The 19,882-nt window shown below is 42.4% G+C and overlaps 1 protein-coding gene across 1 annotated transcript in view; it reads left to right on the forward strand.

Moving 5' to 3' along the window:
- The first annotated feature begins 12,566 nt into the window (after nucleotides 1-12,566).
- LOC121288391 (ectonucleotide pyrophosphatase/phosphodiesterase family member 7-like) overlaps nucleotides 12,567-19,882 on the forward strand; it is a 51,920-nt gene continuing 44,604 nt past the window's right edge. The window contains 2 exon segments of the mRNA XM_041206944.1: nucleotides 12,567-12,642; nucleotides 14,851-15,001. Of these exon segments, the coding sequence (XP_041062878.1) occupies nucleotides 12,567-12,642; nucleotides 14,851-15,001 (227 nt within the window).

Below are 19,882 nucleotides of genomic sequence, written 5' to 3' on the forward strand. Positions count from 1 at the left end.
CACCACCCCAGATTGTCAATTCAGCAGTACTGTCCCTGCCTTCCACCAACATTTTCCTTTTTTTTTCATAATTCATGGAAATGTCCTCATCACATCACATTTTAATTACAGGAACTATCTTTTCCCTTTGTAAATCCATTTTTGGATGAGACTCACATAACCATTGACAAATGTGCATTTTTAAAATATATACATGACTGAATTTCCAATATAATTGTACATTTAAACCTCAGTCACATAGTAAGATGTATTCTGAAGCAATACTAATACTTTGGGGTTTCCAACATCGACATTTATTCAAATGTGTCTCATCAACCTATTTGAATTAAGATCATACAACAGTGTTCTGAATGAGCATTTTGAAAATGTTCACAATTACAGAGTATGTCTGGATGGAGTTCATTTTGATCAAATATATTTAATATTTCATGGAGATGACTTTGTCACAGACATATTAATTATAGGAAGCATTTTTCCCTCTGAAATCTAGTTGAAGAAAATATTTCAAATATGTGCTCAAATCTGTGTCACACAATAACCTCATTAATAATCATCGTGCTCCCAGCAAACAGCAAAGGAACAAACCGTGCACCATGAAAGCCGTCTTTTTTTTTTACCCACTTTGTACAATTAAAGAGAGAGCCTCATTAGCAGAACTCCTTTTAAAAATCTCAGGTCATTGTGATTCATGCCTAAGGGCTTTGGTTTTGCTTTGTCTGTTTTGGTTCTTGATGGTGAGCTCCTTAACACGACTTGGAATGCAGGTTATAAACAAAAAGCATTACGAATGTTCACAAGAATGATTCCCGGGATGAAGAACTGCAGCTATGAGAATAGATTGGAGAGATTGGGACTGTTTTCCTTTGAGGTTGAAAGGAGACTTGATGGAGGTATTCAAGATCCTGAGGGGTATGGACAGTGTCAATAGTGAGAAACTGTTCCCACTCAAGAGAAGATCAAGAACTAGAGAGCACAGATTCAAAATAATGGGCAGAAGGAGTAAACGTGATGTGAGAAAAACCGTTTTCACCCAGAGGGTGGCTGGAGTCTGGAACAAACCTGGAGGCAGGTTCAATCGAGGATTTCAAATGGGAATTGGATTGCTACCTGTAAAGAGAGAATGTGCAAGGATATGGACAAGGTGGAATGTTCTTTTAGAGAGCCAGTGCAGGCTCGATAGGCTGAATGGCCTCCTTCTGCACTGTAAAGAGAATGTGATACTGTGAATATCTACAGGATGCCATTCATGCCTACCTTTTGTAGTTGAGTGTAACTCACTTGTAAATTCATCAGGAATCATCAGATCAACCCATTCAAGGGCAGATGTTGTATCCCTGTAGACCTTTATAATGAATGTTTTCTATTTCACCATTGCTCCCAACTTTTTGGTGGGCAGTTTAGCTGCAGCTTTTAGATGCTGCTACATTACAGTGAGATTTTGGGCACGAGCTTCAAGAAGTGGTTAACTTTAACAGTGTCATGGTACATCATAGAGCGACTGAGATTGAGGGGCGACTTGATAGAAGTTTACAAAATTATGAGTGGTATGGACAGAGTAGATAGTCAGAAGCTTTTTCCCAGGTTGGAAGAGTCAATTACTAGGGGACATAGATTTAAGGTGAGAGGAGAAAACTTTAGAGATGTGCGGGGCAAGTTTTTTATATAGAGGGTAGTGAGTGTCTGGAATTCGCTGCCGGAGGAGGCGGTGGAAGCAGGTACGATAGTGGTGTTTAAGAGGCAGCTTGACAAATACATGAATAGGATGGGAATAGAGGGATACGGACCTGGAAGTGCAAAATGTTTTAGTTTGACAGGCAATATGATTGGCGCAGGCTTGGAGGGCCCGAAGGGCCTGTTCCTGTGCTATACTTTTCTTTGTTCTTTGTTCTTATCACCAAACAGGCTGTTTGATGATGTCCTTGCTGCTTCTGTATTTCAATGCCACAATTTAATTTAACAAAGCAGTTTGAGGCTACAGCTGTTCAGCCATTAAACTTGTTTAGCTGCTGCCCTGCCTAGCTCCTGTCTAGCTAGTTTGTTAAGTAGACAACTTATCTGAAATGTTAGTGTGTATTTGAATTAAATGTTTGTTGGACCTCAAAGTGCTGGCTGCATAAGACAGGTGGATGTTCAGTGTTACGTTGATTTATGTTCTCTGTTACCACCTCAAAAAACTCCTGCAAGTTGGTTAAATGTGATTTTCCCTTGAAGAATCCATGCTGGCATTGCTTAATTATCTTGCATTTGTCTAAGTGATTATTGATTTTATCCCATACTATAGTTTCTAGAAGTTTCCTTAACACTCAGGTCAAACTGAGTGGCTTGTAATTGCCAGCTTTATCCTTGTAACCCTTTTTAAACAAGGGTGTGACACTTGCAAATCTCCAGTTCTCTGGTACCTCTCCTGTGTCTAAGGAAGACTGGAAGATTATCACTAGTGCCTTTGCAATTTCCACTCTCACTTCCCTCAGTACCCATGGATGCATCTCACCCAGCCCTGGTACTTTATCAATTTTAAGTAAAGAAAGCCTTTAAAATTAAAACAAAATACCACGGATGCTGGAAATCTGAAATAACAAAAAATTTGCATCATTTTCTGTTTTTATTTCTAAATAGCCATTTTTATCGGCCCTACCATTTCCTTTACCAGCCTTTTATTATTTACATGCTTGGAGAGGACCTTGGGATTCTTTTTTATGTTAGCTGCCAGCCTCTTTTCATGCTCTCTCCTTGCTTTTCTTATTTGTTTCTTCACTTCCCCTCTGGACCTTCTATATTTAGCCTGATTCTCCATTGTGTTTTCGATCTGATATCTGTCATACGCAGACTTCTACCTTTCCATCTTTAGCTCTATCCCTCTCATCATCCAGGGTGCTCTGGATTTATTTGTCTTATCTTTCTCCTTCAAGGGAATACACCTTGACACTGCCTATGATACATTTTCTTTGAAGGTGGCTCATTGTTCAGCCACCGTCCTTTCTGCCAACATTTGATTCAAACTCATTCGACTTAGATGCATTTTCATCCCATCGAAGTTGGCTTTCCCCCAGTTAATTTTCTCTGCTCTGGATTTTTCCCTATTCTTTTCCATGATTAACCTAAACCTTATGATACAATGGTCACTGTCCCCGAGAGGCTCTCCCACTGATATTTGATCCACTTGGGCCAACTCATTCAAAGAACAAAGAACAAAGAACAAAGAAAAGTACAGCACAGGAACAGGCCCTTCAGCCCTCCAAGCCTGCGCTGATCATATTGCCCGTCAACTAAAACATTTTGCACTTCCGGGGTCCGGATCCCTCTATTCCCATCCTATTCATGAATTTGTCAAGCTGCCTCTTAAACACCACTATCGTACCTGCTTCCACCACCTCCTCTGGCAGCGAATTTCAGACACTCACTACCCTCTGCATAAAAAACTTGCCCTGTGCATCTCCTCTAATAGTTTTCTCCTCTCACCTTAAATCTATGTTCCCCGAGTAATTGATTCTTCCACCCTGGGAAAAATCTTCTGAGTATCTACTCTGTCCATGCCACTCATAATTTTGTAAACTTCTATCAAGTTGCCCCTCAATCTCTGTCACTCTAGTGAGAACAATCCAAGTTTCTCCAACTTCTCCTCATAGCTAATAACCTCTAGACCAGGCAGCATCCTGGTAAACCTCCTCTGTACCCTCTCCAATGCCTCCATATCCTTCTGGTTAAGTGGCGACCAGAACTGCACGCAATATTCCAAGTGTGGCCTAACCAAGGTTCTATACAGCTGTGGCATGAGCTTTTATACTCAATACCCCTGCCAATGAAGGCAAGTATGCCATATGCCTTCCTGACTACCTTATCCACCTGCGTTGCCACTTTCAGTGACCTGTGGACCTGTACACCCAGATCCCTCTGCCCGCCAATGCACTTAAGGGTTTTGCCATTTGCTGTATAATTCCTGCCTGTATTAGACCTTCCAAAATGCATTATCTCGCATTTGTCAGGATTAAACTCCATCTGCCATTTCTCCGCCCAAGTATCCAACCGATCTATATCCCGTTGTATCCTTTGACATTCCTTTTCACTATCTGCAACTCCTCCAACCTTAGTGTCATCTGCCACCTTACTAATTAGCCCAGTTACATTTTCCTCCAAATCATTTATGTATACTACAACATTCCCCAGAACCAGGTCCAAAAGTGCATGTCCTCTCGTTGGGCTGGAAACATACTGCTGCAGAAAATTATCTTGAACACATTTCAGGAACTTTCACCCCTCTTGTCCCTTTGCACTATTCCTATCCCAGTCTATATTTGGATAATTGAAGTTCCCCATTATGATTACATTATGTTATCAATGGGCAATCAGCCCATTGAGTCTGCTGGGTGTAAAAGTTATTGACCTGATCCCGCTTTTCAGTTCTTGGCCCATCATCTTTAGGTTATGACAGTTAACTGCATATTCAGGTACTTGTTAAAGGCAATGAGCATTTCTACCACCCTTTAAGGCAGTGAGTTCTAGACCCCAACCACCCTCTGGATAAAAGCATTTCTGCTCAACTTCCCTCTGACCCTTGTACCAATTGCTTTAAATCTCTGCCTCCTGGATATTGACATCTTGGCTAAGGGAAATATACCATTCAACTCGGCCCCCTCGTGATTTTAGACACCCAACTTAAATCTCTCTTAGCCCCCTCTGTTCCAAAGAAAACTATTGATCACTGTTTTATATACGTATATATTATGTATACATACGCACAAATATAATAGCTACAAGGAAAGAATGGAGAGGCTCGGTTTGTTTTCTATACTAGGCAGTCATTACTTTGCTGTGACAGGGAAACCGCAAAGAAAATGGATGCCAATTGTGGTCAGAAAGCACTGTTACAGAAGGAAGAGAATCTTCACTGCCAATGCCATAAAACCTCCCTTAGTACCAATTGGTGGCAGCTAACCTACATTGCCACAAAGCAACATCAGGTTTATGGCATTGTCATAGATCGTGATTCTTCGTACATCCTCAAAGCTAAGAGTGGCCTTACTTTGAAAACCCAAAGTTTTGTGTTTTCCTATTTTTCTCCTCTTCAAGTTTTTGTGGTCCGACTTATCATTTTCCTGTCCCCCCCCCAATAATGTCCAGTTTATTATTTGTGTCTACTTTTTCCGCTTTATACTGTCCTCCACTGGTAGATGTATTTTATCCATGAGTGCTTTCATTAAGGAAGACATGTGTATTCCAGTTGCTAGTCCTTAATGCATTTCTTCCACTGTCAATGATATAAAGGTTGAATTGGAATTTTCAGCTTTTGGATATCCCGTCTTTTCAAAGAATAGTTCAGGCAGAAATATGCCTTCCATATTCGAAAAGAGTTGCACAAGGGAAAGGATTACTTTTTCTAAGAGTCCATTTTAGAGTTGGGTCTGTGCTGGGTTCCCTATTATTCATCATTTATATAAACGACAGAGATGACTATGTGGCGGGTGGGGGGGGGGGGGGGGGGGTGGGGGGGGGGGGGGGGTGGGGGGGGGGGGTAGGATTAGTAAGTTTGCAGATGACACAAAGGTGGTTAACAGTGAGGTTAAGTGTCTTGGGCTACAGGAAGATATAGATGGGATGGTCAAATGGGCAGATAAGTGGCAGATAGAATTTAACACTGAAAAGTGTGAGGTGATACACTTTGGAAGGAGTCATTTGACAAGGAAGTATTCATTGAACGGCATGGCACTAGGAAATTCTGAGGAATAAAGGGACCTTGGCATGTGTGTCCATAGATCTCTGAAGGCAGAGGGGCATGTTAGTGGGTGGTGAAAAAGGCATTTGGGACACTTGCCTTTAATCAATCGAAGAACAGGTTACAAAAGTAGGAAGGTCATATTGGAATTGTATAGAACCTTAGTGAGGCCACAGCTGAAATACTGTGTGCAGTTCTGGTTGCCACATTGTAGGGAGGATGTGATTGCACTGGAGGGGTTGCAGAGGAGATTCACCAGGATGTTAGAAGCAAAATACTGTGGCTGCTGGAAATCTGAAACAAGAAGAAAAATAGCTGGAAAAACTCAGCAGGTCTGACAGCATCTGTGGAGAGGAATACAGATAACGTTTCAAGTCTGTATGACTCTGATGAAGAATATACGGACTCAAAATGTTAACTGTATTCCTCTCCACAGATGCTGTCAGGCTTGCTGAGTTTTTCCCAGCTATTTTTGTTTTTGTTTCACCAGGATGTTGCCTGGGATGAAACATTTAAGTTATGAAGAGAGGTTGGATAGACTTGGATTGTTTTCATTAGAACAGAGAAGACTGAGGTCTGACCTGATCGAGGTGTACAAGATTATGAGGGGCATGGACAGGGAGCAGCTGTACCCCTTAGTTGAAGGGTCAGTCACAAGGGGACACAAGTTCAAGGTGAGGGGCAGGAGGTTTAGGGGAAATGTGAGGAAAAACCTTTTTACCCAGAGGGTAGTGACGGGTCTGGAATGCACTGTCTGGGAGGTTGGTGGAGGCAGGTTGCCTCACATCCTTTAAAAAGTACCGGTGATATATTTCCAAGTCAGTGTGGTTTGTGGCTTGTAGGGGAACTATCAGATGGTGATGTTCCTGTGTGTCTGCTGCTCTTGTCCTCCTCTGTGGCAGAGGTCATGGGTTTGGGAGGTGCTGTCGAAGGAGCCTTGCTGAGTTCCTGCTGTGCATCTTGTAGATGGTACACACTGCTGCAATGTGGTGGAGGGAGTGAAAGTTTGTGGATGGGGTGCCAATCAAGCGGGCTGTTTTGTCCTGGATGGAGTTGTGCTTCTTGAGTTGTTGGAGCTGCACTCATCCAGGCAAGCGGAGAGTGCTCCATCACAGTCCTGACTTGTGCCCTGTAGGTGGTGGATAGGCTTTTGGCGATTCAGGAGGTGAGTTACTCTCCGCAGAACCCCAGCCTCTGACCTGCTGTGGGTGAGCTGCCTCTTGCCCAAGTTGCACAGAGAATGTTAGCATGCTGCTTGACCCTGGAGGAATTCATAAGGATGGGAGAGGCCCTATAGTCCATTAAAGTCCATCCCTTCAGTATCCTGACTCTCCCATTGTTACTCAATCCTTTAGCAATTTAACTCACCCGTTATGTTGTCCAGTTTAGTTTGGACTGTCCCTATCCCTGTCCCATTACCCTGCCGCCTCATTTAACATTCTTGGGGAAGAAACCTTTCTTCATCTGTTTCTCTCTGAGTTCAAGTTCTGTACCATGGTTGTAATTTCATGGTTTAATTTGATATGTGATTCTGGATTGAGCTTGTTCAATATTTTTGACCCTGAGAGTTCTGTTTCTTCCTCCCTGCCTTCCTACACTGGAGAGCTGAAACATCTCCAACATACCCCCTTCACAGCTGGAATCTGTCTTGTTGCTTTTCTCCGCACCCTCCTCATAGTGTGTATAGGGATTTGATGAGATCGTTACCACAATCTTGGACGTGATCCTGTGTCGATCAGGTTCAGCAATCCTAATACACTGTTTTTTTGGCAATATAGCCCAGCATTGCTTTTGCTCTTAGTTCAGTTGTCATGCAGCCTTGACTATAACTAATTTCTGCAGCAACCCTTGTGTGGAATGAGACCTTTCTAAATTGCTTGTGTTGAGGAGCAATGCTGAAGTGGATCAATTATCACCCTCATTCCTTTTTGAAATTTCCCTCTGTAAATTTAATTCCAATTTTGTATATACGTGTTTATATTTCAAGAAGTGTGCAACACATTGTTTTTCGGTGTTGAATTTTGTCTACCTAATCCTGTCAAATGTTGCTCTCTTTTATCTTTATTACTTTCTGCTCACCACCATTAGCAAATGGAAGACCATTGCTTGCATGATATACTTGCCTGTCACTGAAAGGGAGACCAATGCTGAGCCTCTTCCTCTTTAATTCTGAGGCTCATTCTTGATTCCAGCTGCTGTTTTGACAGATTAGCTATCAACACCGATGGAGTCAGATCCATTTGACATCCTACTCTGCTTCTGCTCCTTTTTCTTGTGTTCAACCCCATTCTGCTAGATGTGACAGTGACTGTGGTAAATTATTCCCCATCATCCTTCTCATCCTGTCTGTAGCCTTTGCAGACAATTGATCATATCCCATTCCTCCGGTATCCAGCTGGGTGGGACTACCATCGCCTGCTTTCATTCCTATTTATCCAGTTGTCTTAATAAAATCTTCTGCAGTCAGTTCTCTTCCTGCTCCCACACAGTTACCTTTGGAGTCTCCTAAGGATCTATCCTTGGTTCCTCTCTATTTCTCACCTGCTGCTGCCTTTTCACAACATCATCAGAAACAGACCATCAAATTCCACATGTACACTGATGACCCCCCAGGTCCACCTCACCATCACCTTTGTCAACCCATCCACCGTCTCCAGAATTGTCAGACCACTTATCCAGTACTGGCTGAGCAGAAACTTTCTTCAGTCAAACAGTTCAATGCCATTGTCTTTGCTTCCTACCCCCTCCCAGCATCCCCACAACTCCTGCTGCTACAAACTCCATTCACTAAGCTCCAGTTCTACCCCCTCACACCATCACCAGCCCCCCCAACCCCCACCCCACTGCCCCCCTTGCACAGCACTCGATTTTTTTTCATTATCTTTCCTATGTCTTGTGGTGTCAAGCCCCTAATTTCTGTGATTCCATCCATAATTCATGATGCCTTTGTATCTCTTTCTCCTCCTTTAGATGCTTCTTAAGTCCTACAGCTTGAATCAAGTTTTTGGTCATCTGCCCTAACATCTTAAGTGGCTCTGTGTCATATTGTGTTGGGTTTTGCTCCTGTGAAGTGCCTTCGAACATCTTGCTACGTTTAGGATGCAATAGAAGCTGTTGCCATCACAAGTCTAGTCTCTTTACACATGTAGTTGTGTTGGGACTGCCAAAATCTCCATCATTCAGAAAGCGTTTGCTGTTAATACAGCACCTCATCATGGCCAATTTTTGACTTTTCAGTTGCAGTCAAGTCAATGCACCATCGGAAAGACCATATTGATCAGTCAGCACTCCTGCAATATTGCACTCAAATATCTGCCTGGGTTAGCTAGAGAGACTTGAAAACATCACCTCCTGCTGAAGCAGTAAGTCCATGGATAGCTGAGTCGAACTAGCACTGCAAGTACTTTTCTCTTTCCCAGTTACTAACATCAGTATCTTAGTTGAAATTTCCTCCATAATTCAGACATAGCCTTTGTCCTTTTTTTAAAAAAGGGACACAAAGATTTAACCCTAACTTTTTTTTTATTCATCCATGGGACGTGGGCATCATTGACAAGGCCAGCACTTGTGGGCCATCCCTAATTGCCCTTGAACTGAGTGGCTTATTGGCCATTTCAGAAGGCAGTTAAGAGTTGTGAGTTTGGAGTCACGTGTAGGCCAGACGGGGTAAGGGTGGCAGATTTCCGTCCCTAAAGGACTTCTATGAACCAGTTGGGTTTTAATAACAATTGATGATGGTTTCATGGTCATTATCATTGAGATTAGCTTTATATTTTGGAATTTATTGATTGAATTTAAAGTCCACCAGCCGCAATGGTGACATTTGAACCCATGTACCCATGGCATTAGTCAGGGCCTCTGGATTACTAGTCAAGTGACATTACCATAACGCCAACATTACCCCAGGGCAGGTGGATCACTTTTGACCTGCCCTGGCTTTGACTGAAATAATCACATAAAATAAGGAGACCAGCAAGATTTCATGAAAGAATGAAAGGACCTGTGATGTGTGTAATGAAAGTAATGCTGATGTTGGGTTGTTTGTCTCTTTTATGCCTTTGTGACTTGGCTATTCCAACGATAGCCTCAATGGTCCGTTCTCCGTCTGAAGGTATGGTCGCTAAATTTGCTGATGACGCAAAGACAGGTAGGAAAGTAAGTTGTGAAAAAGACATAAGAAGGCTACAAAGGGTCATAAATAGGTTAAATGAGTGGGCAAAGATCTGGCAAATGGAGTATAATGTGGGGAAATGTGAAATTGTCCATTTTGGCAAGGAGAATAAAAAAGCATATTATCTGAAGGGTGAGAGACTACAGAGCTCTGAGATTCAGAGGGATCTGGGTGTCCTAGTGCATGAATCGCAAAAGGTTAGTATGCAGGTACAGCAAGTAATTAGGAAAGCTAAATGTTATCATTTATTGCTAGGGGAATTGAATATAAAAGTACGGATGTTATGCTTCAGTTGTATAGGGCACTGGAATATTGTGTACAGTACTTGTCTCCTTATTTAAGGAAGGATGTAATGCATGAGAAGCAGTTCAGAGAAGGTTTATTAGATGAATACCAGGAATGGGTGGGTTGTTTTATGAGGAAAGGTTGGACAGGCTAGGCTTGTATCCACTGGAATTTGGAAGAGTAAGAGGTGACTATTGAAACTTTAAGATCTTGAAGGGTCTTGACAGGGTGGATGTGGACAGGATGTTTCCTCTTGTGAGAGAATCTAGAACTAGGGGTCGCTGTTTAAAAATAAGAGTTAACCACTTAAAGCAGATGAGGAGTATTTTTTTCTCTTGGACGATTATGAACCTTTGGAATGACTTCCTCAAAAGGCAGTGGAAGCAACGTCTTTGAAAATTTTTAAAGCAGAGGGTGATAGATTCTTGATTAACAAGGGGTGAAAGGTTATCAGGGAGGAGGGTGGTTCTTATCAGATCAGCCTTAATCATGTTGAATGACAGAGCAGGCTCGAGGGGCGAAGTGGCCTTCTCCTAATTTGTATGTTTGTACGTAATTAAAATTCATTGAATTAAAAAACCTTGAAATGCCAAAGTAACAGTGACCAGGAAACTATCATTGATTTTCATAAAAACTCATCTGGTTTCCTAATGGCCTTTAGGGGAGGAAATCTGCCATCCTTACCTGGCCTGGCCTACATGTGACTCCAGACCCAAAGCAACTGCCCTCTGAAGTGGCTCAGCAAGCCACTCAGCTCAAGAGAAATTAGGGATTGGCAACAAATGCTGGCCTTTCCATCGATGCCCACATCCCATAAAAGAATAAAGAAAGAAGCCATATGTCGGACTAAGGAGATGGAGGATGTGTACTAACTCAATCAGTCTGTGTCAGAAATATGCAGTCACATTCTAATAGCGCTATTGAGTTAAGATTGTCTCTTCAAGATTCTATCTGAGGCATCCTGTCTTGAAAAAAATGTCTTGATAAGATTATTGTATCAGTTAGAAACCTTATTGATGAGTTTTAATTGTAGAACATCAGTAAATTGCAAGAAATTAGGTCAGTCACGAAGATACGATGAGTTGAAACTTTTCAAGCTTGTAAATTGTAGAATGTAATTGTCTGAAAGAAGATTAGGATTTTTCATGGTTATGAAGTTCGGGAAAGAGTAGGAGACAAGTGTCTTGATTTCATTAAAGTATCTGGAAGGAGCAAAGATGAAGACCATGTATGAAGCTCAGGATCAGTTCACAGGGTTGCTAGTGAGAGTAGTGTTGGCAGACACAGAAAGGGCTTGATGAAGACAGATTCATTTTTTTCTTTTTGCATGGGAATCACCGGCAAGGCCAGCATTTGTTGCCCATTCCTAATTGCCCTTGAATTGAGTGACTTGCTAAGCCATTTCAGAGGGCAGTTAAGACACAGCCACATTGCTGTGAGTCTAGAGTCACATGTAGGTCAGATCAGGAGATCTATCCTAATGTCCCCAAAGGACATTAAGTGAACCAGTTGGGTTCTTACAATAATCATTTCATGGTCACTATTACTGAAGCTAGTTTTATATTCCAGGTTTTATTAACTGAATTTAAATTCCAGTAGTTGTTATGGGATTTGAACCCATGTCTCCAGGGCATTAGTCTGGGCCTTTAGCTTAATAGTTCAGTGACATTACCAGTACACCATAGTCTCCCCATAGAATGTGAGTAGATTGGAGTGGAAATTCTTTAAATTCAATGTATTGCATGAGGCTAAACAATGGACTGTTTATTTTTTCTGCAAGTTGGTAGAGTTCTCGCCTCTCTGAGTCACAATGTTATGGGTTCAAGTCTCACCCTCGGGCTTCGGCAAAAACATCAAAACTGATATTGCAGTGCAATACTGAGGGAGTGCTGCACTGTGGGAGTTGCTGTCCTTCAGATGAGACATTAAACTGAGGCTCCTCTATCTATGTGGGTGGATGTATAAAAATCCCATGGCACCATTTCGAAGAAAAGTGGAGGAATTATCTCCGGTATCCTGGCCAATATTTATCCCTTAATCAACATCACAAAATCATTTAATCTGGTCATTATCGTATTGCTGTTCGTGGAGTCTGCTGTACACAAATTGGCTGCCATATTTCTTACATCACAACAATGACTACACTTCAAAAAATACTTCATTGGCTGTAAGGCACTTTGAGATGTTGTGAAAAATGTGATATAAATGCAAGCCTTTGTTTTCTTTTCTTCTGTCTCTTTTCTTCCTTTATTTCCTTCGTTTTGCTTTTCTTTATTTCTTTTTTCTCTCTTTTCCTCTCTCCTTCCCCTCATACCTCCAAGCATGCTGATCTGGGATGGACATTCAAGTAAACAGAAAATACAAAGGGAAGGGGATTGTTGGGTACCAATCCGTTGAGATATGTTCCCCCTCTTTGATGCAATGTGCGGTGAAGGATTGTCAAATGAAATACAGGTGCAAAGCAGTTGCAGTATTGGTAGGTTTGGGAATTGAGTTTGATTCATTCGGGGGATGTGAGCATCACTGGCAAGGCCAACATTTGTTGTTCACCCGACTACCTGTGAAACAGACACCTCGTGCCTGTAGGCCATTAGGTAATTGTGCAGTAGGTTGTTTTTAAGTGGTATCAACCAGATTAGTTCACACTTTGGGCATCCCCTGGTTCTTTTATCCAGTTAGTGGTGACGTACTTTAAATTTTAAGAGTTACTTAAAAGTGCCTTTGCGCAACCAAGATCTTTTGTTATCATTTGGGCTCAGTGGGCCAATCTTGGGGCCGAGATTAGTTGAGAATCCTGTAGGAAGGTTGTTTTGTTACAAGACTCTGGCTCTCTGGGATGGAAACAAAATCTGACACCGTTTACCCTCCTCCTATTTGTGCACCTTTATGATGTTGATGATGTGATTGCCATTGGTGGTGTCCACAGTTTGGTCCAAAGTGCAGAACATGCTATCTTCTCAATCAAAAACTCGCCATGCAGCTGGTGGGCACCTTTTCCAGCAAATATAAAGAAAGAAATGAGAGAAAATTTAAGAGAAAGGTGTTAGATTTAGAATGAATCGTCTGTGTGCTTTTTAATTCCAGATGTGCTGCGTTTTCAAAAGACAGTTGTTTATGCACAAAATAAAGTTTCACATTATGTTGAGATACAAAACAAAACCTGTTGTGTTAAAGTTGCTGTTGTTGTTTCTCAGGTCCTTGATGAGAAAAGATTTAACACATCATGGTTTATAACTAGCTGCTAATCTTTTACATCAGTGAGATACTTATGGTAGCAGTCAGTTCAAGGGTATTCCATATGAAATGCTTTTATAAGCCTCTGGTGTATGTGACTATTCGAGCTTTATAAGCTGTTCTCTTTTGAAGCATCATCATTTGGGCATCCATACATTCACAACAAGCTCCACAAATGATACTTCAATATGACATCTTCTGTTAGCATTTTCCAGTGTGGTTTTGTATTACCTTTTCAATTGCCGTCCTGTCCTTCTGCCTACATGCTATCTCTCCCCAGGCCAATTACACTTATTTTAATCAGGTTATGACAAGTTATTTTGAAGTAATTTTCTCCTCCTCACTTTCCTCTGTCCCCTACACCTTTCATCACTGACAGAACAGGTGGTTCAACAGCTCTTGCCTCCCCTTTGATTTTTCACCTACCTTTAAGGGAAATCTCCTGTTGTCGATGTAACTGGACAACCTGGTATCAAGAGCATCAAGTACACAGCGTGAAGCTACCAGTACATGTTGCGGTGCACTGGGACTTCAGCTTGTCAAAGTGCTAGGATATCAGTATGTTCTTGAGGCACCACTAGGAAATGTGGGAGATTGCAGCCTGGCTGTACAAACCCCACATTTTATTTTATTTGTGGAGTGGAAGAACATTCATTTTGTACCCTTGCTTGCAGAAGAGGATCATGCTGACCAGCTCCTCTCCAACAGCATAGTTAGAATTAGCAACTGGACACATGGAGAAGGTGCTGAGATTGCTCCACAGCCAAGCTCACCCCTGACCATGACTTTACACAACATGTAACCGCAAAGAAAGGCCAGTGAGAATTTAAAACTGAGTGGAGTGGATGAATGAGTACATAGTCAGTAGGTTATACAGGCCGATCATAAATAATAATAATAAGTCTGGATGTCTATATTGTTTTGTAACTGATTTCATTTTGAAATCAGCACTTGGAGTCAGAAAGGACCAATAGCTGTGATCATCAGTGCTGGAGTAGGAGATGTTTAATATTGTGTAATGGAGAAAAGGATTCCGCACAAGTTTAAATCAATCACACCCCTTAGTTCGATTCAGGTTGTTTCTCTCTAGTTAATGACAAATGTTTGTGACTTATAGTTATCTATTTGTCTCAGCAAATTTTTAAATCAGAATATCTAAAAGGCCTTCAAAGTCGATGTGAATCTAAGATGGATGTGACCCTTTTGAGATAGATGTGGCATTATTGAGCTTGATGTTTTGTTATATGTTGTATTTTTTTGAATGGCTTATAATAGGGCTGTAATAAAGGTTTGCTTTGGAGATTTTGGAGAACAGAATCAAAATGTTGTGCTTCTTTGTGACAAGCGTGAGATTGATTTAGGCAGAATTGTGCTTTAGTCAATAATGAAGGGTCAGAGATATTTAAATAGATGTTCAAGTACAGGTGTTTTTTGTGAAAATTCAATGCAGAAATAGAGTCTTTATTGCATCTACGCTACACAGTCATCAGGCTAATCTCGAATGTGCAAAGTAATACTTTTTGCCCAAGACCTTCCACAGGCAAAGGACCAGAGCCAATTTATGCTGGACAAAAACTCAATGACAATGACTGGCACATACGGTGAGTGGTTCTTTCCTATAATACTAACAACAGGGGTGAGGGTGGCCTTGGCAACCAGGCCTTGCATTGCCTGTTTTCATCTGAAGCACGATGATAAGGCAGTGAGACCACCATAAAATGCAGTTTGGCTGAAATGAATTAACAGTAGCTGGAAGCAAGTAAAATAACCTTCTGTTAAATTTCCAGGGACTGAAGCTTGATATAAATAGAGCTCTTTTGCAGATTGGATATATTAGAAATTCAGCAATATTTTAAAATGTGGTCAATGAGAGTAATTTTATCTTGGGGGAATTGGTGTGCTGCCACATTAAGGTAAAAATGGCTTTCTAACTTCTGGTGTAAATGCCAATCTGAATCCCTTGAACAGAAATGCCCAGCTGCAGGAAACCTTTCTCAAGGCTTTCTTGTGTCTGGAATTCATCTCTTTTGTCTGGGTTTGAAGCAAAGCTGTAATGTAATCTGGAACTGAGTGGTCCTGAGAAAACCCAAAGCAAGCATATGTTACCACTGTGTACACATGAACACCTGAGCATGGAACAGGAATAGGCGAGTAGGCCACTCGGTCCTTCAAGCCTGCTCCGCCATTTAATAAGATCATGGCTGACCTGATTGTAACCGCCCACCTACCCCGATAACCTTTCACCCCTTGTTGATCAATAATCTATCTAGCTCTGCCTTAAAAATATCCAGAGACCCTGCCTTTAGAGGAAGAATTCCAAAGACTCAGAGAAAATTTCCCTTCACTTCTTGTCTTCAATAAGTGACCAATTATTTTTAAACAGTGACCCCTAGTTCTAGATTCCCCCACAAGAGGAAACATCCTCTCTACATTCACCTGTCGAGACCCCTCAGGATCTTAAAGGTTTCAATCAATTCACCTCTTACTCTTCTAAACTCCACTGGATGTAAGCCTAACCTGTCCAACCTTTCTGTCCATTCCTGGTATTAGCCTAGTAAGTCTTCTCTGAATTGCTTCTAATGCATTTACATCTTTCTTTAAATAAGGAGACCAGTACTGTACACGATACTCCGGATGTGGTCTCACCAATACCTTGTACAACTGAAGCATAACTTCCCTACTTTTGTAATCATTTCCCCTCACAATAAATGTTAAAGAGTCATACAGACTCGAAACGTTAACTGTATTCCTCTCCGCAGATGCTGTCAGACCTGCTGAGTTTTTCCAGGTATTCTTATTTTTGTTTTTGTTTTGGAAACGATAACATTTTATTAGTTTTCCTAATTTCTTGCTGTACCAGTATACTAACCTTTTGTGACACCCAGGTCCCTCAGCACCTCAGAGCTCTGCAAATTCTCACCATTTAGGTAATAAGCTTCCTTTTTATTCTTCCTGCCAAAATGGACTATTTCACATTTGCTCACATTGTACTCCATTATCCAGATCTTTACCCACCCACTTAACCTATCTATGTCATTTTGTAGCCTCCTTATGCCTTCACAACTTCCTTTCCTACCTATCTTTGGGTCATCAGCAAATTTAGTAACCATTTCTTCTGTCCCCTAGTCCAAGTCATTGACATGAATTGTAAAAAGTTGAGGCCCCAGCACTGATCCCTGTGGCATACCACTCGTCACATCCTGCCAACTAGAAAAAGATCCATTTTTGCCTACCCTCTGTTTCTCCATTTCAGATTTCCAGCATCCGCAGTATTTTGCTTTTATCTCTGTTTCCTGTTAGCTAGCCAATCTTCTTTCCATGCCAACATGTTCCCCCTTACACCATGAGCTTTTATTTTCCACAATAACCTTTGATCTGGCACTTTATCAAACGCCTTCTGGAAATCTAAGTACAGTACATCCATGTGACTCCTTCAGAGAGCTCCAGTAAATGAATTAAACATGATTTCCCTTTTACAAAACAATATTGACTCTGCCTGATTGTATTGGATTTTTCTAAGTGCTCTGCTGTGACATCTTTAACAATAGCTTCTAACATTTTCCCTATAACAGATGTTACTCACTGGCCTATAGATTCCTGCTTTCTGCCTCTCTCCCTTTTTGAATAAAGGAGTTATATTTGCTATTTTCCAGTCTAATGCAACCTTTCCCAAGTCTAGGAAATTTTGGAAAGTTAAAGCCAATGCATCTACTGTTTCACTAGCCACTTCTTTCAAGACCTGGGGATTTATCAGCCTGCAGCTTCAACAACTTGCTAGTACCACTTCTCTGGTGATTGCAATTTTCTTGAGTCCCTCCCTCCCTTCCATTTCCTGATTTATAGCTACTTCTGGGATGTTATTTTTATCCTCCATAGCGAAAACCGACAAGTGCCACTTGATAGCACCATTGACCCTCCAACACCTTGCTGATTGAGAGTAGGGGTGGTAATTGGCTGGATTGGAGTCATCCTGATTTTTGTGGATAGGACATAGCTGGGATGTTTCCCATATTCAGGTCAATGCCTGTGCTGTAGCTGGAACAACTTGGCTGGAGGTGCAGGCTGTTCTGGAGCACAAGCCTTCAGCACCACGACTGGGATGTTATCAGGAGACATAGCCTTTGCAATATCCACTGTGCTCAGCTGTTTCTTATCACATGGTGTGAATTTAATTGGCTAAAAACTGGCATCTGTGATGCTGGGAACTTGAGGAGGAGGCCAAGATAAATCATCCACTCGACACTTCTGGCCACAAATGCTTCAGCCTTGTGTTTTGCACTGATGTGCTGGGTTCCCCCATCATTGCAAGTGAGGATGTTTGTGGTGCCTCGTCCTCCTGTTAATTGTTTAATTGCCCATCAACATTCCCAACTGGATGTAGCAGGACTGCAGAGCTTTGATTTGATTGGTTGCTTATTGGATGACTGACTCTGCCTTTGCCACGCTTCTTCTGCTGTTTGGCATCTTTATAGGTTGTAGCTTTACCAGGTTGGTACCTCATTTTTAGGTATGCCCGAGGTTGCTCCTGACAGTGCAGAGGGAGCTTTACTCTGTTTCTCATCCCATGCTGTACCTGTCCTGGGAGTGTTTGATGGGGGCAGTGTAGAGGGAACTTTACTCTACATTTAACCCCATGCTGTACCTGTCCTGGGAGTGTTTGATCAGGACAGTGTAGAAAAAAAGGCTGAGAGAAGACTTGATGAAGGTATTCAAGATCCTGAGGTGTATGGACAGGGTCGATAGATTTTCCGTTCCCATTAAAGAGAACATCAAGAGCTAGAGGGCACGGATTCCGAATAATTGGAAAATGAGTAAAAGATGATGTGAGGAAAATGTTTTTCACCCAGAGGGTGTTTGGAGCCTGGAAGGAACTTCATGAAAGGGTAGTGCAGGCAGGGTCAATCAAGGTATTCAAAATGAAATTGAGGCTGGAGGATGTTACAGACAGATGGAGGGTTGTAGGGGCAGGAGGAGATTACAGATATAGTGAGAGTGGTAGGGGCTGGATGGAATTACAGAGATAGGAAGGGCTATAGAGACTGATGGAGATTACAGAGATAGGGAGTGTTGTGGAGCCGGAGGTGGATAGAGAGGGAGGGAGGGTTTTAGGGACAGGAGGAGGTTACAGCGATAGTGAGGGGTGTAGGTGCTGGAGGCATTTACATAGATAAGGGAGGGCTGTAGGGGCTGGAGGAGGTTATTGTGATAGGGAGTGTTGTAGGGGCTGGAGAAGGTTACAGAGATAGGGTTGTCGGCGCTGATGTAGGTTACAGAGATAAGGAGGGTTGTAGGGGCTCGAGGTGGTTACACAGAAAGGGAGAGCTGTAGGGCCTGAAAAGGGTTACAGACCTAGGGAGCTTTGTAGGGGCTGGAGTATTTTACAGAGATAGGGAGGATTGTAGGGCCTGGAGGAGGAAATGGAGAAGGGGAGGGTTGTAGGGGCTGGAGCAGGTTATGGAGATAAGGAAGGTTGTAGGGGCTTGAGGTGGTTACACAGAAAGGGAGAGCTGGAGGGCCTGAAAAGGGTTACAGACTTATGGAGCTTTGTAGGGGCTGGAGTGTTTTACAGAGATAGGGAGGGTTGTAGGGGCAGGCAGAGGTTTCTGAGATGGGGAAGGTTATTGGGGATGGAGGATGTTACAAAGATAGGGAGTGTTGTCAGGGCTGGATGAGGTTATACAGATAGCGATTGTTGTGGGGCTGGAGGAGGATAGAGAGAGAGGGAGGGTTGTAGGGGCTAGAGGAGGTTATGAAGATAGCGAGTGTTGTAGGAACTGGAAGAGGTTACAGAGAAAGGGCGCATCGTAGGGACTGAAGTAGGTTACAAAGATAGGGAGGGCTGTAAGGGCTGGTGGAAATTAGAGAGACAGAGGACAGAGAGGGTTTCAGGGGCTGGAGGAGGTTATGGAGGTAGGGAGGGTTATAGTGGCTAGAGGAGGGTACAGGCATAGGGACATTTGTTGGGACTGGAGGAAGTTACAGAGATAGGGAAGTTTTAGGAGCTGGAGGAGATTACAGATATAGGGAGAATGGTAGGTGCTGGAGGCGGCTATGGACATAGGAAGGGGCTGGAGAAGCTTACAGATTAGGATCGTCATAGGGACTGAAGGATGTTGCAGAGTTAGGGAGGGCTGTAGGGGCTGCAGTAAGTTAAAGAGATAGGGACTATTGTAAGAGCTGGAGGAGGTTACAGAGATGGGGGGGTTGTAGCAGTTCGAGGAGGATACAGAGATAGAGAGGGTTGTAGGGGCTGGAGGAGTTTATGGAGATAGGGAACATAGTAGTGGCTGGAGAAGGTTATGGAGATAAGGAGGTTTGTAGCAATTGGAGGAGGTTCCAGACTTAGGGAGTTTTGTGGGGCTGGGAGGCGTAACAGAGATAGGGAGGGTTGAAAGGGCTAGAAGAGGTTATTGAAAAAGGGAGGATTGTAGGGACCGAAGGAGGTTACAGAGATAGGAAGTGGTGTAGGGGCTGGAGGCTTT

The sequence above is a fragment of the Carcharodon carcharias genome, chromosome 15 (genome assembly GCF_017639515.1).
Source record: "Carcharodon carcharias isolate sCarCar2 chromosome 15, sCarCar2.pri, whole genome shotgun sequence".
NCBI classification, from domain to species: Eukaryota; Metazoa; Chordata; class Chondrichthyes; order Lamniformes; family Lamnidae; genus Carcharodon; species Carcharodon carcharias.